General features: G+C 36.0%; 1 protein-coding gene across 1 annotated transcript in view; it reads left to right on the plus strand.

Moving 5' to 3' along the window:
* FGF14 (fibroblast growth factor 14) overlaps positions 1–22,757 on the plus strand; it is a 364,608-nt gene that overhangs the window by 188,578 nt on the left and 153,273 nt on the right. The window contains exon 2 of the mRNA XM_070944320.1: positions 279–318. Coding sequence (XP_070800421.1) covers positions 279–318 — 40 coding nt within the window. The remainder of the gene's footprint in view (positions 1–278; positions 319–22,757) is intronic.

A 22,757-nucleotide genomic window follows, 5' to 3' on the forward strand; every position in this document is an offset into this window, starting at 1 on the left:
AAGTGCAATATTAAAAAGTCTGCATACCTTGCTGATGGCTTCCTCTTTCTCACCTTGCTTAAATCTCCACCTCTGAAGTAAGACTTTAAAAAAATGCTTATAAGGTAGTTATCATTTTGAGGATTGCTACTTTCAGAAATCATGTGCTGTTGCTCAAGAATGGGAAAAAGTGAAAACACTGCTGAAATATATATTTATATACCTCCAATAAACTTTTTGCCACTGACTTCATAGTAAGTGGAGCTATAACGCTTGCTGTATGGAATCTTGTTTTGTAGGGTGGAAGAAGGAGAAGGACCTCAACAAACACAAATAGTGGTATGTAATTCTCCATTTTATTGATTTTTTTTCCCTGATATTTTTTTTTCTTTAAGCTTATGATGTGTTGAATATATATTTTTTTTCATACTTTATTTCCATACAGCAAAGAAACTAACTAACTCCAACACTCCAATACCACAATAACTAAGAAACAGGGGAGAAACTATTTTTGCTTTCATTCCCCTAACTTTGGTCATCAAAATACATTTACTACTTAGCAGATAATTTATCAGTCATTTTTATACAATTGTCTACTTATTCATAATAATGGTTATTTCATTACACATTTAATTCTTCAGCCATCCTGAGGTTGAAGTTTACAATGCAATATATAGAGGAAAAATTTAAACAATAAAATCAGTGTTAAATCAAAATAATCAATATGTACAATCCAGGGGTGGATTCTAAAATGTTTTACTACTGGTTCTGTGGGCATGGCTTATTTAGTGGGCATGGCTTGATGATCATGTGACAATTCTTTAGGATTTATTTTATTTTATTTTATTTTATTTTATTTTATTTTATTTTATTTTATTTTATTTTATTTTATTTTATTTTATTTTATTTTATTTTATTTTATTTTATTTTATTTTATTTTATGTTTATACCGCCCTTCTCCTGCGGGACTCAGGGCAGTGTACAGCCGAGATAAAACATAGCATATAAAATTTAAAAACAGTTTAAAAAACAATTAAATAATTTAGGCCCAAAATTTAAAACAACCCAATTAAAACCGAATTCAATTAAAACTGAGAGGATGGGATCAAGCCAGCCGGCTAGATGGAATAAGTGTGTTTTCAGGGCCCAACGAAAAGTCCGGAGGTCTGATATCGTGCGTATCTCAGGGGGTAGGTCATTTAGCAGAGATACTGGTCTACCAGGCTTTTAACTGCTTGCAGCGCTGTACCGGTCTACTCATTTGTTTTTGGAGGCACCGGTCTACTCATTTGTTTTTGGAGGCACCAGTCTACTCATTTATTTTTGGAGGCACCAGTCTACTCATTTGTTTTTGGAGGCACTGGTCTACCACCACACTGCCTTTTAACACTGATCAGCTGTAGGGCGGCCCTTTGAAGCCCCACAGCAAGAGTTTAAACAGTTTTTTCCTTCTAGCCAATCAGCTGGGACTCGGGAGGCAGCAATTGATTTGTGGTGGGGCCAAATAAAAGGTAAGAATAATGCGGGGGGGGAGCGGGGGGGAGAAAAAGAGAACCGGTTCGGTGATGTCATATCGTCATCGCTACTGGCTTGGCCGAACTAAGCCGAACCGGGAGGAACCCACCACTGGTACAATCTTATAGCAATATACATACACACACACACTGTAATGTTAATGTAATATATATGTAACAATGAAAACAGTAACAAATAGATATAAAAATACAAAAGCACTATAAAACAATAAAGCTTCAAAACTACAAGAGATTGACTAGACTTTTAAACAAAAATCCCTTTTAAGTCCCTTTTGGGGGGGGAGGAGGAAGAAATAATTGAAATGTTAATTTTTAAAAAATATGATAGATATTAAGAATCCATTGCTGCAGTCAATTTTACTTTTTGCCTTCCACTATCACATAATAAGTGTTTGGCTGATCTTCATCTCCACAAAAATTCATCCAGGCATCCACAGTTCTGGATGCCTGGATGAATTCCTATGTTGGGAAGTATTAATGTTAATTACAAGAGGGCATTTGTCATAGTTTCTTGCAAAATTCAAATCCAGAAGCACACACAGATAACTGAATCAGCTGGATTCATTAACTTCTTTATATTCATAATAACACATAAAGTATATTTACAATACCAACAGTTGATTCTTCAACTCAGATCAGCAAACATGATCACAAACACAGCTTCACAGCTCAGAGCTTAATACACACACAGAGTACAGCAGCAGTAGAGAGACTAGTTTCACTTTCAATTCTCAGCACTCAGAAGCTGCAGACTAAGACACACCCCAGCTCCAGTCTGTCTCAGCTCCCAATTGGCTGACTTAGTTGCTATGCCTATTCATTGGCTGATCTTGTTACCATGTTCTATTTCAGTTGATGAACATACTCTGACAGCATTTTTTATATATACCATTACATTAAGGGGACCAGATTTTAACATTGGTAAAGAGGGACACCATTGTGGGCGTGGCTTATTTTGTGGGCGTGGCTTGGAGGTCATGTGACTGGTGGGCGTGGCTAGCTGGTCATGTGACCGGGTGGCCATGACTATGTGTATAGGGACTACTCAGAGGGCTGAAAAAAGTCATTTCTGACAGGTCCTCGCACTTTTGACTGGTCCTCACACTTATGACCACCCTCACATTTATGCCTGTGCAGCATTCTTAACAACCATGTCACTCATTTCACAACTGCTTTTCTTCACCATGGTGATAAGATAGGGCAAAAAACGTAAAATGTGAGGACAGTCGTAAGTTTGAGGACTGGTCAAAAGTGCGAGGACCAGTCAAAAATAACTTTTTCAGCCCTCTGAGTAGTCCATATGCATTAAAGGATACAGCAATAGAGAGGGATGAAGGAAGGGAAATTAGAGTAGGAGTGAGGGTAAGAGAGGGAGGAAGAGAGGAGGAGAAGGAGAAAGGAAGAGGAAGTAGGGAGAAGAAAAAGAGGGTGGGGGGAAGAGAAAGTAAGAAGGAAAGAAAAGAGAGAGGTGGTAGGTTTGAGGAGAAAGATTGCTGTACAATAAAAAAGAAGAAAGGGAAGAAAGCCAACCCCAAACAAATATAAAGATATTAAGATAAAGAATGAATTGTTAAACTTTAAAGAATAAAAGAGAACAAATATAAATAAATAGCAATAATTAGAAACACACATACAAACATACAATGTATTTTCTTTGAACAGAATATTTGGCTGGTTCACAAATTTAAACAGTGTTTAGTCATTTCAATTAAATTTACAATTTCTATATTTCCTTTTTGCCATATTTATTCCTCATCTATTTTTTTAAAAAAACAATATTAACCTTCATCCTCATCTCTAATCTTAATCAAATACAATTTTTCCCTTCTATTCTATATTATACCCCTTCCCATTGTCATCTATTTTTATATCCCTCCTCACATTGGTTAGTTATGTAATTATGTAATACAGTTGTTTAATACAAATTCAACATTTTAATATAAATCAATTAGTTATATAACTATCTTTTTTGTATATTAATCAATATGAACATGAATATTCCAATTATTTCCATGCAATCCAATCCAAATCAATTAATTATATTTACCAATAATAAACCAAATAATTTCCCCCATATATTCCTCCAACCACAACTTAACCATTTCTGCTTTCAACACAATATACAATTATTAATAGTATCTCAATTATTACAATTCCCTAGTTAAATAGAGCTTTTTTTCTTTTGTGTTTTAAAATCGTGAACTCTCCTCTTTTGCCCTAAATTTCCCATTGTTTGCAGTTTTGCACCTACCTTTTTTGGTGAGGAAAAAGAAAAAGAAATCTCTCTCTGCCTCATTTTGTCACGTTGCAGCTTTACTTTCGCTTTCGCTTTTTCAGCATAGCTAGGGGAAAAAAAAATCTGCTCCAGGAACTCTTTGCAGCCAATTAACCTATGCGGAAGCTGTAAGGGGCTGTTTTTTCTATTTTTGCAGGCATGGGTCTACTCATTTGTTTTCTTTTAACACTGATCAGCTGTAGGACGGCCCTTTGAAGCCCCGTGGCAAGAGTTTAAACAGTTTTTTTTCCTCTAGCCATCAGCTGGGACTCAGGAGGCAGCCAGGACTCAGGAGGCAGAATGAAAAATCGGGACTTTTTTAAAACGCCGCGGGCTGCGGGACAAATTGCTAAAAATCAGGACTGTCCCGCCAAAAGCGGGACATCTGGTCACCTTACATTACATGTATTTAAACAAGGAGAAGCATATCTTTAACAATAATGTGTGATTTAGGGTTGAATAAGCCATATCCACAATTATAAATTAACTTGCAATAGAAATCATAAAATAACTTACAAAGTATGGAACAGCAACCACATTTTAAAAACAAGAAGAATGTCAGCCAATTCAGAACCAAGGATTAACAAAAGAAGTGGTACAATAGATTCAGTCTGAATTTTGAAGTGTTGAAAGGCATAATAGAGTTTTAAAAATAGAACAAGAAATCTGTATCAGCATTGTATCTCTCTCTAGGAAACATATTTCATAACTTGGGATCAACTAGAGTCTGCTCATGAATAAATCACCTGTAATCTTAGTATAGGGTGGCATTCCGAAATGGCCTGAGGTGATAAATTTAAATTAAATTGAAGCATGAAATACTGAGCCTTCAGCATAATGAAGAACCTTAAAGGATATTACAGACTTTGCATTGGGCTGGGGAAGTTACAAATGTAGCACAAAATGTGGACAGTAATTGTGCGCTGTTATTATTTTTAACATTATATGCTAATTCCATTTCCCCCGAACTGACAGCTTTCAGATATATTGGTCCATAATAATCATAACTGCAAAGAAATACAGTTTTTGGGAATGCTAGTAATCATTATGGTCATTGCTTAACAACATCTGGTGTGAAAGGTTATTTTTAAGTGAAATTTTGAGAATATTTTCAAAGGTATCTTTTATGATACATAATCTAGGTAACAAATTACTAGAGCGTGCTTTCTTATATCTTTGATTTTGTGGTTCATGAGATCTCTGCAAGATCTTTAAGTCCAGGAAAAGGAAGAAAGCGAATACTATCTTGTATGGCACCAATGGTATCAATGGCTGGAAAGGAAAATCAGCAAAAATGTAGAGGACAGAAATTAGGGTAAAGACTTGCATAAGGAGATGAACTCATAAGAAATGTAAAATTTGTAGTGTAAAGTTATAACATTGGAATTAGACATTTAATAATTACTCTTTATTAAACTATATAAGCTCAATGACATATATTCTGTTGATGACAAAAACGTATATGTAAAATGTTAGGTGGGTTTGTAGGTGGTGGGTTTTTTGTTTGTCTTTGTATTGTATTGTATTGTATTGTATTGTCTTTATATCTGTGTTTATATTTTAATAATAAAAAAAAATTAAAAAAAAAAGAAAAAGTAGAAAGATCGCAAAGCTGACCTTATTTTTGTGTATAGACTAACATAATCATTGTGAATTTTTCAGTTGCTTTAGTATGAAAAACATTCCCCAGATATTTAAAGGTATTGACTTAGTCTATTGAGTTATTATTCAGTTGCCAGGCATGTACTTTAGGGTGCTTAGGAAAATCTATTCACCTTGGTTTAGAAGTAATTAATTGCTAGCCATTCTTCTCAACATTGCTCATCAAGCATATGAGGCACCTGTTTCAGGCATCATCTACATTCAAGAGAACAGAAATGTGTCAATTTCCCAATTATGACAGATGAAGAAATGGACTCTTCAGGTTAGTTGATATATAAATTAAAAACAAGTGGAGCTAGAATACACCCTTATCTCACTCCCCTCTTGACTTGGTGTAGTGCCTTGGTGCATTACATCACATCTTCATCCAGGAATTTTCATATAGTTTATATAGAAGAACAAGTAATCTTTTATCAGTTGAGGGAGAGTTCAATTTCTCCCATAGATTGTATCTAGAGATGAGTTCAAAAACCCATCTAAGAACAATAAATGCCGCATAGAGTGCGGAACGAGCTCCAGAGGAATATTTCTCAACTTGATGTTGAAAAGTTAAAGAGTGGTCAATAATTGAGTAACCTTCTCTGAAGTCTACCTCTTCATCAGCTGTCAGGTGCAAAGGATTAGGATCACATATAAATTATAGTGGAGAAGATTTATTGCTCAAGCCTATACACAGGAATCTACTCAACTAAAGTACAATACTAAATTGGCTCCAGATAAGTGCCAATGGAATTCAAAAGGGGTTGAACTTGGACTGTTTTTGGGACATAATGACTCTAGACTGATGACTTGCTTAACTCAGCCTCCCAGCTGTGCCTGCTTTTCTTCTACATCAGCCAAGTTATATTCAATGATAACCCAATCCAGGAGTTTGTTGTTCAAATGTCTACCATAATTTATTAACTACACTAAAAAGGCTAATTGACAGTGATAAGTGATACACTATACTAAGTGATAATTGATAAATAGAGATAAATCTATATCTCCTTTTTTGTAAATTGGAATCACCAAAGCTGGGCTCCATTCATCAGGGGCCTTAGCATGGTTCTTATTATAGGTGAATGGGGAAGCAAAAATCGGTATCCACCAATCTAAATAGTTTTGAATGAATGGCCTCTGCTGAACTGAAGTCCCATCCTAGAGCTTTGTTGAATTTCAGCTTTTTAATCAATTTTATAATCTCATAGCCTATTTGGGAGAGGGGGGGGCAAGAGGGGACCAGATGAGCTTCATGGTCTAATCCACTCTTCAGATGGAGTAATTCTTCCTGTGTATAGAGCAATCTGAAAGGGTCTTCCCAACTGAAGCAGGAAAAAAAGATAAATTGTGGGAAGCAGATTGAAAAAATATGCATTTTCAGAACTGAGCTGAATTTTTGGAACAAGTAGCAGAAATTAGTTGATGCCAACTGGCTCTCAGAGCTTGCCTCTTCTTTGCCTGTAATTATTATTTATATTTCCTTTTGAAATCAGCAGGTCTTAGATTGAATAAGAAAAGGGATCTTTTTCATATTCTTTAAAGCAGGAAATCAGTTATTTCTTGGCTGCATAGCATTCACTGTCAAACCAATATTGGTTAAGTAGAGAGAATTGGCTGAAAAGGCTGAACTAATTGAGGGTAAAATGGCAAAATTTGATGCACTGTAGACTTGGTTCTTTGGCCCGTGACAAGTCTGCATAAAAATGTGTTATGTTTTCAAAGCCAGGTTGATAAAATTGGATGTGCTTTTCATAATTCTGTCTTGAAAGTTTAACTTTCAGTTTACCAGGCATCAAGCTTACCTTTATATAATCACAGCTTTTATAGTTCTAGCAATATGCATAGGATATCTCAGCCAAATCTTGCATTTGGGCAGATTGCAGTATAGACTGTTGTTATGTTCATATATACATCAGTAGTTACACAAACAACAAATGGCTTATTTATTTATTTAAATTTATTTAACATTTTAAAAAACTGAAAATGTTTAAATTTTGAAAATTTTAAATGAACTTTCAGAATTTTAAAATTTTTAATTTAGTTTTTTTTAAAAAATGGAAAAATCTTTTACATCATTTAACACTTTGTAAACTTTTAAAAAAATAATTCTTAAATGAACTAGCAAAAAGAAATATAGTTATGGGAACAGAGACTGACACTGTTGTGATTTGAAAAATATGTTCCAATTATTCCATGTATGTACTCATGCCCACGGAGAATTCAAATTGCGCATTTACTAAATGTAGACTAAATGAATTACTGGAATTAAAAATAAAGTATCTAGAGGCAACTATAGCCACTTTGAGACTCAGCCTACAAACGAGAAACTCCAACCTAAGCAAGAAGGCTAAGATAAGGAACAAACAATTCCTTAGAAGAAATGAACCTGTACATGAACCTTTAGAGATAGACCAATGAAAACATGTCACTTATAGAAGACAAAAACATACAAGAGTAATGTCCTTGCTGTCTAGTTCAGCCCAGCCCAGTGCAGCCCCACTGGAGCTGAGCTATCAATTTCATAGCCTCTCCTTGGAAGATAGCATGCAGAAACATGGAAAGTCAACCTCTGTAGACCAGATAATCCATCTAGATAAATATGTTGTCTCCCTTGAGCAAAAATCAAAGATGTGGCTGTAAACCTTACTAAAATAATCAAGCCCACAGATTACTGTCCTTTATCAAGAGACTACGAGTAGCTTGACAAGCTAGCTAAGGAGTTAAGAATACAAGTGGTATTTTCAGCTGTGCTTCCAATGAAAGGTCAACATCCAATGAGGAAACAAAAGATTTTAAAAATGAACCACTGGCTCAGGCGTTGGTGTCACCAAGAGAACTTTGGATTCCGAGACCACAGTCTGCATTACTTTCAAGAAAGTCTTCTGGGAAGGGATGGGCTGCACCTTACAAGACCTGGAAAGAATATATTTGGGAAATGACTGACTCAGCTTATCCGAAGGGCTTTAAGCTAAAACTGAGGGAGGAGGATGACCAATCTTTAGGATCTTTAGGTTCAGCTATTTATTAATTTTACAAAAATAGTTTATTTGTTTTTACTTAAAGGCCTTGTTTTCATCTCTTCCAACACATAATTTTTGGGTATGGTCATATGGAATAGCAGGGGGGAAAAGTAATTATGAATAATAATTATATTGCAATAATATCAAAAAATTAATAAAGTGTAAGCCCTACTAGTAGCAATATAAAATAGCTAGGTTTTTTTCTAAAAAAAACCACATGTTACTGTATTTTATTTTTGTTGTAGTTTTAAAACTGGTGGAAACAGTAACAACTCATTGACTGTAGTCTCTGTAAAATCTGGAAGCTACATAAATGAAAAGTGATATTTTAAATTAACGTATGAATGAGCCTTTAAAAATAACCGTGAAAAAAACTAAATGGTTATTGAAATGTTTAATACCCTTCATATTTTCAATAAAAAGTTAACGTAAATTATTTTACACAAAGTTAAATCACGAAAAAATACTGTTTTAACAGTTACCTTTTTCACTGGCATTAATCATACCCAAGGTATCTTAATCTAAATGGCACAGCAGATTTTAGTTCCCTTGGCCATACCCCCAAAACCCATTATTTATTTCTCAGCAAAAATTCTCCTTAAAGTAACAGATGTTCTAGAACCAGATGGTAATTGGAAGCTTGCACACACTGAAATACCATCCATAGAATACAAACTGTGTTTCTATGGTAATGAGAAGCTAACCATCTCACTTTGCATTATGTTCACATTTACTATGAATATATGCAATGCTTATTAAAATAATGATTTCAGAACATTTTAAATCTCTATGTTCATATCATTATTTTTGCTTATGAAAGAGAGAAAAATTTCCTGAAATTCATTTCTGGAGTCTAGGGTTATTGACTGGACTTGGTTCTGCCAATTAGACATTAATTAATTTATTTTTAAAGTGCAATATTAGTCATTTTTATGCTAAGAAGATTACATTTTAGAAGGTACATTTCAAAAGGTAAATTCTCATCCTTACTTGTTTTTGGACCTTTCTAATAAATAATATTCATAATTTTGTGCATTTGAAGAAAGCTTCACATGTACTGTTCTAGAAGCGATATGGTCAGGGAACATAACTCAGAATGGGAAAATATGGTTGAACCAGAAACCCAGAATTGAAATCTTTGGTTTTTCAATGGCAAAATGAAATGGAAGAAAGTCAAAGATAGATATCCTTGCCAGTCATGACGACCAAAGAAATACTGCAAAAAATAATTATCTGTGTTTGTAGTACTTCTAGATGCACTCCTAGGAAATAGGATAATACAAATTGTTAAAATAAAATTCTTGCTTTATATCTTTACATTTACAAGATGGAGAAAATCCTCGTGAAGCAGATATATCCAGGAATACAAATGGATATTTTGGCCAATCCAAAAAAAAAGAAAAGAAAGAAAAGCTCAGCCTTGCAGTTTAATAAAACTTTCTTTTCTCTGCCTTTTTCCATAATCTGGCTCAGATTATGAATTCAGTTTCTCATCACTATTTATTATGGGTGGACATGGCATTGCCCAAATGTTACAAATGTTAAAAGTTTGAGGAACAAACAGGATGGTACGCTCTCATAGAGAGCGGCTCTCATAGAGAGGGGCTCCTCTGGGTGTCGTCGGCCAAACAGTGTCGATTGGTGGCCCCTAGGGGGAGAGCCTTCTCTGTGGGGGCACCTACTATCTGGAATGAGCTCCCCCCGGAGATACGGAGGATCCCGGACCTGCGCACCTTCCGCCACGCTCTCAAGACCTTTTTATTCCACCAGGCGGGCCTGGCCTAATCTTTTCCCTTTTTCTTTTTTAATATGAAAATTTTAATCTGTTTTTTAAATGATTGGGGTGTTTTAAATCTGTCTGGGCCAAATTGTTTAATTCGGTTTTATTCTGTCTTTTAAATTTTGTATTTATGTATTTTATCGTTTGGCTGTTTACCGCCCTGAGTCCTTCGGGAGTAGGGCGGTATATAAATCAAATGAAGATAAAGAAAGATAAAGATAAAGAAACAGGATGAATTTGAAGTACTAATACATGAGGCAGGTATGATATAATTGCCATTACTGAAACTTGGTGAGGTGAAACCCCTGACTAGACTGTATTGACAGAAAGATATAGCCTGTTCAAAAGATACAGATCTAACAAAAGAGAAGGTGGAGTTGTATTATATATAAGAAATCACTATCCCATTACAGAAATGCATAAAATCAAGGATGAAAACCTCCTTGAATGCATGTGGATTAATGTAAAAGGAAAAAAGAATGACATTGCCATAAGTGTATACTACAGGCCATCCAACCCAAGCAGAAGAAATAGATGAACATTTTGCTAATCAGTTAACAAATGTATGTTGGAAACACACAACAGTAGTAATGGGGGACTTTAAGTACCCTAACTCAATTGGGGGACAAACTAAGGAGTAATTGGACAGCCATTTGTCTAAAATGGTATAGGATCTCATGCTTGAGCATTGGGTTATATGAGAAGACTTCCAAGGTCACTTCCAACTCTGTTATTCTGTTACTTACATCAACAAAGTAGTTTTCTGATTTAATCAGGGAGTCAGTTATGACTCTTTGATTCCATGTGTTAATATATCTCTGTATTTAGCCTTGATTTATATTTAAAACGCTGTAAATTTTCAAGTTTGTTATATAGCTACCATGCTTTTTGTACTCTAAGATATTTTTACAAAATGGGAATCTGAAATGAAAATGACATTTGAATGACAACTAAATGGTTTCCTCAAGGACTGACTTAAATAATGTTCTTGTTGGTTTGAGTTTAACCATATATAATTTTAAAAAGCTGTCAATTTATGAATAATGAAGTATGAATTGATGCAGATATGCATGAGCATCTCTGCACGAATGTATAACTGGTATCGGAGCTGAAGAAGCTTCTTGGATGAGAAGTGAAATGCCTTAAAAAAAAAACAGAAAATCCAGTTGCCTCTTGAAAAAGCACCTTTGGGACAACCATGCTGGATGACTGAGAATCTCTATAGACCACTGTTACAAACATGTAAATATTCCAGAGAATGGATCTATCTCCAAGGATTTGCAATTCTTAAGGAAAATCTGGCAGAATCAATAGGAAGCTTTTATTAGGATTGTGTGATGTATAGTTTCTGGAACGTCATAGTATGATTATAACTAAACCAATCCAATACATAGTAGATTAATGGAAAGTGTCAACTTGCAAAGCATCCCTGGCCTGCTCTCGAGTTGCCATAGGCAAGGGGAATGGGAAACCGACGAAGCAGCATGGCAGCCAAAAACAAAAGCACATTCCAGACATATCTTTCTCAAGGCTGTCTCCCAGGGTTACCTACAGCAGCCAGAGGGGAGTGATCTCTACAACCTGCAAAATTACTCTGTTGGCAAATGTGATTGATGACACACCCTGGAGGGAGGAAGGAAACAGGGTCATGATTGGGGCATCAATTACATGGGGGTCAGAGTTGGCTTCACTTGGAATGTGCCAACATGAAGCTCCTAATAAATAACTGAATTTTCTTTGAAGCTTGGCTCGAGGCTCATGATTTAATTAGGGCATCCGGAACCCTGACAGCAAGAAGATAAATAGGAAGACAGCTTCATTGTTGCAGTTGTTCTTCAGCATAATATTTCAGCTAAATAGTTCAGCTAAAACGTCTCAAGGTATAAACTTGACCATTCTTGCTATTTACTAAGATAATTAAATGCTATTATTGTGAGATAAGGGGAGTGAGAGGCAGAACTGGAAAAAGAATGTTTACTTTTCATATTTTATACTTTTGTTTAAATTAATGATTTTATACACGTAAGAATTTCCAAGGCAGCATTTCAACCAATTTCATGAATACATACATACATACATACATACATACATACATACATACATACGCACACTCACGGAGTAAATGATTTTCATTATCACTTGGCTTTATGTGGTATGTTTTTCAACAAGCTGTGGAGAAACATATTTATGTGAGCCAACTATAGAAAGCTAGTATTTGAGTATTCAAACGTTGTATTGATTCCTTGGCTAAACAGTAAAGCAATCAACTAAGAAAGAAAACGAAAATGAACCTTGGAAATGAATACTTCTTGCCAGAAATAACAGTCCGATGAAAAAAATCAAAGTGTAGTGCATTTTTTTGGTAAATATGGAGATGATTGAAATGACTCATATGTCTTTTAAGCAGATAGAGATGTAAGAAAAATATACTCTGCTTCAAATTAATTTATAGACATTGACATTATGAGCTATTAAAAATAAGATAATGATATGAATTTTTTGTGAATTTAATGTAGTCCTACTCTATTGATTTATCACCTGAAAAACAGCTTGTAACCTGTACCTTGTCTGAGATGGTGGAGATGCTGTCAATATATTTGTAAAACCCATAAGAAAGAGTTAAGTGCAAAAGCTACCCAGATAAAATTATCTCCTCTCTTACAGTTTAAAACAGAAGCAATAAGAACTGGATCCATCACTTGAATCAAAAATAAAAATGGGCAAGCCAGTATTTTCTCCAAACCTCTGGTATCAACAGTTACTTCTGAAATTCATCTATTTGATTGCAGTAAGAACTAAATTATAATTATTTGATAAATAAATAATTTATATATTTATGATAGATAAACAAACAAACAAACAAACAAACAAATAAACTCCAAGGCATACAGAACTAGTTGTGCTATATGTATACTTGTTCAGACTAAATTGATAAGATGGTATATAAATAGAATGTGTGTGTGTGTGTGTGTGTTTTCTTTTCTTTTCGTAGGCCTTTATGTGTATTTCTCTTTAGCCAGGTTCTTCCTACGTAAACCAAGATTTTTATGCAGCCCTAGTTCAGTGAAGTCACAATCCACTAGTTTCTAGGCTTTTTTCAGGCAGCCAGCAAGCACCCTGCTGCCCATTGGGAGATATATACTGTATATATATATATATAATCTAGGCAGATTCATATTTTTATATATATATATTTAAAGGTAAAACCTAGGGCTGAAGAACAACTAAGTTTACATAGGTAAAACCTGGCTAGAAAGAATATGCATATATATATATATATATATAAAAAAATATGAATCTGCCTAGATGCATACTACTAATACATAAATGATTAGACTTGCACATTAGTACTCTCATTACATTCAGAGAGAGAGAGAGAGAGAGAGAGAGAGAGAGAGAGAGAGAGAGAGAGAGAGAGAGAGAGAGAGAGAGAGAGAGAGATCTTTAGTAAAAATGCATATTGAAATACTACATATGTAATAAGGAAATAGGTATCAAAATGCAGATAGTTTTGAAAAACCGTTAGAGAAAATTACTTGCAAAAATGTGAATTAAGAAAATAGCATATCATCATATGATCAGTAAGAGAAATGCACATCAAAACGTATGAATATTCAAATTAAGATTATTTCATTAAATGGAAAATGGAAACGGGAAGTGTAATCAAAGTTAGGAATGGAAAAAAAATGAGAAACTAACTGAAATTAATATTAGTAAATTCATCTATCTCTATCAATAAGGTCCTGAAAATATGGTTTTTACCAATGAGCATGAGGACCTGGGAATGTGTTGGAACCTGGCAGTGGCTGCATTGATTATTATTGAAGGACGTTAGACTACCCTGGCTATGAATTTTGTGGCATAGCTTTATATGGTTTTTATTGTTCTTAAATTGTACAGTCTTGGTGTTTTTATATTTTTTCAGTTGTTTGTAAGCCTCCCACCCCCACCCCACGGAGTCATATATTTGAGATTGGCAGCTATATAAATTGAAACAACAAACAAACAAGTGACAGCCAGGAACAGAAGGCTGCTCCTCTTGAAACTTCTCCGCTTAGCTGCTATTAAACTCAAATTCAATTTGTGAGAATACAGCATGTATGAATTGCAATAGCCTTAGGAAACCCTTTGTGGGATGCAGTACTAGGGTGTGCATGTGTCAGAATAAACATTAAAGAAAGCAGATAGAAAGCACCCTTGTTCCGTTCACTTTGCCAAGATGAAGACAGAAGCCCAGCGGGTACTCTAAGGGTATACAGCAGGAAGAAGTGAATTGTGACATAGTTGATTGTTCTGGGTGATATATAATTAAGAAGAAAGAATGATGGGATTAGATTATTTATTTCCAGAGCTGGAATGGCTCAGAAATAAACTATAGTAGTTCCCAATGTGTGAGAAAGAATTTGGTTTATTTTCTTTGACAATAATTTCTCCCAACTCCTTGGCAACATCTAATTTGAATAGATATAGGATTAATTGTTCTGGTTTCCGATTTAGTGGAAAATAACTACTTGCTAAACCCACTTTTAATCAACCCAAGAGGAAGCTTTAAGCAATGAATAGTTGTAAATAAAATGATGATGTCTAGTCAACTATTTATTCAATATATGGTGAATTTTTTAAAATTGTGACAAGATAATAGATCAGGGCAAAACTACCTACTGTTTATTATAGAAAAACAGTGTTATTAGTTCATATCTATTATTTGAAACTGTCTGAGGTCATGATGAAAATTTTTGCTATTTACAAACAAAAAGTTCAGGCACCTTCCAATCTGAAAGATGGAATGATATACAGGAGGAGTGTCAAACTCGATTTCATTGAGGGCCGCATCAGGGTTGTGTTTGACCTCGTGGGCCTGGGGTGGGTGTGGCCAGGGTGGGCATGGCCAGCTTGATGTCACTCATGTCGGGAGTGCCTATGGTGGCCCAAGCGCTCTGCCACCTACAACCTTCTGCCAGCAAAAATGGAGCTCAGGAGAGCCCCACGCGGCCCTCCCGAGCTCTGTTTTTACTGGCAGAGGCACCATGGGCCAGTCCTTCACTATTTTCAGGGCGGCCCTGTGGACCAGATCAAAGCATCTCGCAGGCCGGATCTGGCCCCCAGGCCTTGAGTTTAACACCCCTGATATACAGTAAGTGAACACTCATCCAAAATAAGCATTTTTAAAAAAATAAAAAAGCCTCTTTCATAGCAACCCTTTAATAATGTCACGTCTTTGATGCTATCCAACATGTCTAGGAAAAGATATTGCATTGCAATAGCCACTGTTCCCTTGTTTAGCATAACTTTCTTAAAATATGTTTAAATAGTGAGAATTTTGTAGTGGTTTTCTGTAGCTGATTGCCTAGCCGGTTTTGATACAGGTTCAACTAACCTTTCTCAGTTGCTGGTAAACTACATTGTTAAATTTTCTTTTTCACATTTGAATCATAATAGGCCCACACATTGTGCTCTCGGGGTATCACTAGCTGTGACAGTTGGGAACATATAAATGTATTTCAAGTGATTTGTTTTTGTCTTGATTGCCAGTTCCTGTAGTTTGTTCACTATAAAGAACACAATTTGGTATCAAACATCAAGGGAGTCTGCAAACACAAATAATGTGATTTATCCACATTACACTTTGATCTCGTTTCCCTTAATAATTCAAGAAGAAAATAAATGAAAATCAAATTAGTATTTGTGGGAGAGGAGAGAATTAAATTAACTGCAACTGTGGTTGATGGACCATAACTTTGTTTTCCTTGTTTTCATTCCAGTCTCCCGTGTCTTTCTCACATAAATACAAAAGCACTGTTTTAATCTTTGTAAATAAGATGATGTCTACTATTTTCTCAATGTATGAATAAAGAATTGGCTAATCAAATTATGTGGGTTTGCATAGCCCAAGAAATCATCTTCTTTTTTAGTTGCGTAGTTTGAAAGCTCAACACAATAATCGGTGATAGCCATTTATATATTTAACTTATATAGCCACCCATCTCATATATGTGACTCTTTAGATGGTTGATTTTAAATCTTGGATTGATAAAAGATGTTCCTTCTTCCTCTCTGAGCTTTTTTATATCAGCGTACAGGAAAATCTAATGATTACAGTAGAGTTTAATCTACTGTTTAAAAACTGGTCGATTCAGATTTATTTTTTTCCCTTGTTTGTTTCTTTGTTTAACAGTGTTTATAGGCAACCTCAATCCATACAGATTCTTAGTAGGAAACAACATAATTCCATCATGCAATACGGCTAAAAGCAATCAGTCTCACGGAATCCCAGGGAAGGACAAGTAGCATGCTGAAATAATATTTTAAGGAACACTTTAAGTTACGGTACTTACAAAATCTAAAGAGCATTGGAGTTTATTTAGTTTCTGTTTTCATGTCCACAGTTTAATATATCTTGTAAAAAATAAAATAATACAATAAAATAAAGTAAGAAAATAAATACTTTAGGTACCAGTATTGGGAAAAAAAACCTGGAATACTTGTGTACTATATATTTAGTAGTATGGATATGATAAATTAAATCAGTTTTGTATTTGTAAATTAAAAATATTTAGTTTGCATTATTAACTGGGATAGTTTTATAAAGAGGAAAGTTGTCCTCCATGCTAGGAGGCCTTTCCATTCTTTTGCCTGGATAAGTAAAATCCAAAAATTAATGAACGGTTAGTGAGTATTGCCCATTCGAATTAACCAACTATCTACTGTTCAGGAGATAATGGACTACTGAAGCATGTAACAAACCCACTGTTCAGGGACTCTGAATACCTACATATGTAAAATATGGATTGTTCCATTTATTTTATTTTATTACAGTGTGTACCAACTGCCTAAGATAGTTGTTTGTCAAAATGCTTGCTTCTAGAATGTTATGTTCCTTCCTTTTCTGATATGTCAGAATTATGAATTAAAGATAATAAAGAAAACTATGAAATAGTATATATAGGAAGAGTTTGCTCTCTTGCGAAATGTGACTGCAACCTTAGCAACTGATATCACTTATAACTAACTAATGGTGAGTTCTCAGCAGACATAATGAATATTCATAGCATTTTAAGGTAGCAGGCCACAATTGCTGTGCATAATTTTTTAAATCAGCAATCATTTTATCTACATTTATTTGCATTTCATATACATACATATTTATATTTTAAAAAATAGAACCAGTTGGGATAACTAAAAGAAAATGAAGCATGCTAATCTAGATTTGGAGTTTACAATACCTGAGCCAAGCTTGCATGGAGATTTAATGCTTCTCCCAAATATGTTGAAGCCACCCTTGCAACCAACAAATTACTTTTTCATTACTCTCTACTGCTAAAGTTCTATTTCCTAGGCATGGGTATGTGGATATTCCTCAAAAATATGGGTTGGAGCAAGCAGAACTGATAGCAGAATGGGAAGGAATATGGACATTAGAGGAATCAGGCCTAGGGTTGTAACATATTTGAAAGGCTAGATCTTAAACAGGAATGAGTGACTCTTATAGTCTTAAGAAACAATTCGATCCTATGTCATATTCAACTTATTATGGTGTGGGTGTGTCAGCGCGCATCTTGATTCAATGTAACTTACTTAGGAAAAAGAACGATCATAGGATTTTCAAGTTTAATCAGTCATGAAAATGATACTTTTTGCCTGATTTCCCATCCCATTATTCCCATCCCATCCCATCCCATTATTTGATGAGGGTCACATGTTTACAGTAGATGTACATGACCTAAGTAATCTGTGGCTTTCCCTTTAGGTCCACTGTCATCCCTAAGTTTCCTCTCTTGTTATTACCATTTAAACAGAAATAGAAGAGGAGTTGGTAGTGATAGCCGCAAGTCAAGGCTTCTACTGAAGTTCCACATACACACATGCACACACCATGGATGTAAGGCGTCTTTATTAAGGCTTGGTATTCCCCAGCAGTTCCCTGTGCTGGCACCAACTCAATCCCAATAAGTTTTACAGGCTACTCAAATGAAGCTAGCACTAATCCTCAAGGCAAAGGCAAGTCCAGTCCATTAGGCAAAAGCAAGGCAAAGGCAAAGGCAAAGGCAAAGGCAAAGGCAAAGGCAAAGGCAAAGGCAAAGGCAAAGGCAAAGGCAAAGGCAAAGGCAAAGGCAAAGGCAAAGGCAAAGGCAACAGCTGAAGAGATATGATCCAAAGTTCAAGGCAAGAACACACAGCAAGAAAACTAACACTTTCCCAGCATTGTCTCCATCTGTCTGCTGTGCTAAATAGCCAGCTTCTGGTGCAGCTCATCAAGAGGGCCGAGGCTTCTCTTTGCCGATTACTCCTTGCGAGTAATCAGCTGACCTTCTCTGCTCCTGCCTTTGACCAATTCCCCTCCTGACGTGCCCAAAACTGGTTCATCCTCCTCTGAACTGACATCTGAAGAGGTATCTGAGGAAGCGTCCAGGTGGAGTCATCACAAGGCACAACATCTGTGCTAAACAATTCTTAAGCATGGTAGCAAAGAAATATAGAAAATTCTCTTCCTTTGGTACTATCTAGTGGCAGTCCAGATTTATGTCAGCTCTCCTGGGTAAGCTAAGACAGGAAACATGACTAGATGAGCTAAATCTACTTTAACAGAACATTAAACGTTAACAGAATCTTGCAATCTGAAAGTACAAACTTCCCACTGCCATTTTTAACCATCTGTTCAATTAGGTCTCTCCTAAGTTTTTTTCTCTGATTGTTCAGTGAATGCAGGCTTCTCCCTTTCTTGTTTGATCAGTTCCTGGGCAGCATCTCTTTCAGAGGTGGTATTCAGCCGGTTCGGACTGGTTTACCCGAACCGATAGCAGAAATCTACCTGCCTCAACTTTATGCCATTCTACCTGTCTCAACTCTATGCCATCCTATTTAGGCATGTTTTTGAGGCTGGGCACATGTGCAGAAGGCGCGTGCCAGCAAAGAGCTTGCACAGAGGGCAGGCACATGAGTAGACAGGCACAACCTCACATTTGCGAACCAGTAGGGAAAATAAGTGAATGCCACCCCTGATCTCTTTGCCTCCTTCCTCCAAGTGATCCATACATTTCATTACAGATATCATGGGTTGTTGAAGGTCTTGGCAAGAGCAAGCCTAACAAGCAGCTTTCTCCACAACCCTTACTATACAGATTTATGATATTGCAAACTCTAACTCTTAGCCAATCTTCACCAGACAAATTCCTGATATATGATATATTCTTCATCCTGAACTGTGGTGATGAAAAGCTTAAGAAATCACTGCTTCCTTCAAGTATGTGAGACTGCTGCTGCTGGTAAATTCAGAGGATTAACTTAGATCTCCCTTGAATGTAAAATTATCTATCTTAATATTTTAAAATCAGTATTTGAATGAAAACTCATTTATCCTATTTTCCAAATCAAATTCACTGAATGAAAAAAAAAACATTAGTAGGAAAATTGTTTCCCAAAACTATGTCAATTAGACAAAATGGCAAATCTACCAAGATGGATTATTTGGAGAAAGGTGTGTAGGAAGTTAGCATCCACCCCTTTCCTGGAAGAATGAAATATTTTAGGAAATATTAAAAAGGCAGAATATTATATTTCCCTGGATTAGAAATGGAGAAACATGTTTTAAAGACAAAGCAGCTTCCTGCCTCCCCCCCCAACACCTTTGTTTTTTTATAGAACAAAATTTTTTTATTGTTTTTTAAAATTCAAGCAAATCAAACAAATCTCTTATCTATTTAAACATTTGTGCAACCCCCCTTCCCTCCCCCCCTCCCCCGACTTCCCAGAAGAAAAACAGGGTATAGATTTTAACAAACATACGCTAAAATATGTTAAGTTAATGCAAGACATTAAAACTCCCTAGACCCCTTAACTCCCCTTCTACAGATTATTCATCAACCTCCCTTTAAACACAAAATAACATATAATCCTTTAGCCCAAAATAACATATAAACCAATAACAAACACTAGTAGATAATACATACTTAATCATTTGGCTATTCCTCCTGCTTTTGTGCTCAATATTCAAATATTTTTAACAATAACTAAACCTTAATTAATCATTAATTGAACTCTCAATTCATTTAGTTAATCATTGTAGTTAATCATTAATACATCAATAGTTAGACCAGAAAAAATTAATCTTCCCTTCTTCCTTTCTTCCTGTATTTTTTCCAATCTTTCTTCCTCCCTCCTTCTTTTATTTTGAGGAGGTTTTGAATTTTAAGTGGGGGTTGATGTATCTTTAAGACTTGTCCCTTTCTCGGAACCATTTCCTCTGATTTAGAGCCCCCATATCGACTCTTCTTGCTTATATAGACAGTCAGTTCATAGAACAAAGAATTAATTCGATCAGTTTGCAAAGAAAAATCCAGTTGCTGCATTTCAATTAATTGTATGAAAGCCTCTGTCAAATCATCTTTATCCAAAACCTCGTAGAGCTAATCAGTTTCTTCTTCTTTCTGCTCCAAATTATATTTTTGAAAAGTTAATTCCAAAAGGGCAGGAAGAGGGTTTGAAGATTCTTGAAGATCAGCCAGTTCCAGCTTCTCTGTCAAAATGTGTCCTACATTGTCATTATGCTTTCCTTCAAAAACATCCTCAGTTGCTTTTTTATCCACCACCAATTCTGTAAATTTTTGTTCCATGATTGCTGTAAAGTTATTAATAATTTCAGTTTGGTTATTCATGGCTTCTTTTATAAATTCTGCAAAGTCTCTAAGAAAAACCTCCTGGCTCTGTGTTTCAGTTCTCTGTGTCATTTCTAATGCCATTAAAGAGCCTCCACTTTCAGAAACTCCTTCCTTGGAAGCCATATTATTTTAAAAGAATTTTTCTTTTCACAACCATAAAGTCTCTCAAGCAGCTTTCTCAGATTTATTTGTAGTTTATCAAGCAAGATAGTTTTTTCTAGATCCAGCTCTCAAATCCAACAGTTTAAATCCAGTCTCTAAGCACAAGTCTATTAACAAGCACTTTCATTTCCTGCTTTCACTTTCACACCTTCAACAAAGACGCCATTTCCAGCTCCAGCTCAGCAAAATCAAATAGAAACAATGTATCCCAGGAGTTAAGCATATACTTGCAAAAGCTTGTTCTCCTGCTTCCGTTCTGTCTGCTTTTTGAAATCAATTAATCTTCTTCTTGAAAGCAGAGTTGGTCGCCGGCGTCTGGCTCCATTTAAACGGAGTCGCCATGGATCCGGAGCTTCAGTGGGCTGAACGGGGAGCTCTCACCCTCCAAGCCCCTGGAATTGCTCCAGGGGCTCCCGGGGAGCTCTACCCTCGCCCACCGGCTCTCCTCTCCTTCTTCTCCCGAAGGAGAGGTTTTCAAGCCATCTGACAGCTGATTAGCGCTGTCAGAACGGCTCCAACAGAATCACGGGGCTGGCGGTCCGAAAAGACCATCCACGACGCCGGCGGTGCCAGCGGAAGTCCTCCCCTCACACATCTTTGTTAATGGGCCATAATCTGCAACACAATAGCAACAGAAACTAACACAATGGGACCCATCTAGGACAGAAACTCACCACATGGCACCTGGGAAGATTACATCAGCCAGCAAGGCTAGCTAAGACCCCCACCCCCTGGAGTCTGACAACCAATCAGGATACTCTTTCTGGGCCCCAGGAAGTTCAAAGCCAGAGAAAGCATAAAACCTGGGGACTCAGCTGTATCTTGGCCCCTTTTCTGTTCAGGAACTCAAACCATGTGATCCTGTCCACCATTAAACCATCTTTCCAAGCAGTCTCCATGTTTCTAGTGTCTTTTTCCCCACTTGGAGCAGAACCCAGAAGGATATTTCTTCCTACAGGCGTATGAGATAAATTTAACCTTTGAGTGGAACAATGAGAATCTCTGAGAGAGCAAAACTGATGATAGTTTAAGAATTGCAGCTTTTCCAGAATCCAGTAGCATAGAAAGCAAGGAACACTTTGAGGAGATGCCATATTGAAACAGCCTACTGCTTTCTCATCCCAGTTCAAGTTGTTCACTTTGCTATATGGCCAAATGACCTACAACTCCTTCATTTCACCACTGTGCATTCCATATTATTTGTACAACAAATTTGGCTTTTTCCATGCCAAATGCAATAATTAAATTGAGGCAAGCCCCCTCTTTACTGCAGTTTAGGAAGGTTAAAATTGTGTATTTTCTATATATTGCTGAAGTACTTCAGGGGAAAAAAGTCATACATGGTACTTAGTGGAAATGGCAGCTTAAATGTATCAATTTCTGAAGGATGGCTTGTATATGTGGATCTCTGCTATAAACTAAGACATTATTAGTTTCTTGATTGCTTTTGCTACAAGAAACAAGGTGTCTTTAAATATCTGTGGAGATTCTCGGTCATCCAATCTCTATTCAATGATAGAGAGTAATATCCCTCTCTATCCAATGATCCTCTCTATCTAAAATGTGGACTTTGTTGTCTTCAAAAGAGTGATCTTTGTCTTTCAAATGCAGATGAACTGCTGAATCTTGTCCTGACCTTTGAAGACAAAGGTCACTCTTTTGAAGACAACAAAGCCCACATTTTGGATAGAGAGAAACATAGGTTTGAAA

Source organism: Pituophis catenifer, unplaced genomic scaffold, assembly GCF_029215685.1.
Source record: "Pituophis catenifer annectens isolate HBS135680 unplaced genomic scaffold, rPitCat1.0.hap2 SCAF_4, whole genome shotgun sequence".
Classification (NCBI taxonomy): Eukaryota; Metazoa; Chordata; class Lepidosauria; order Squamata; family Colubridae; genus Pituophis; species Pituophis catenifer.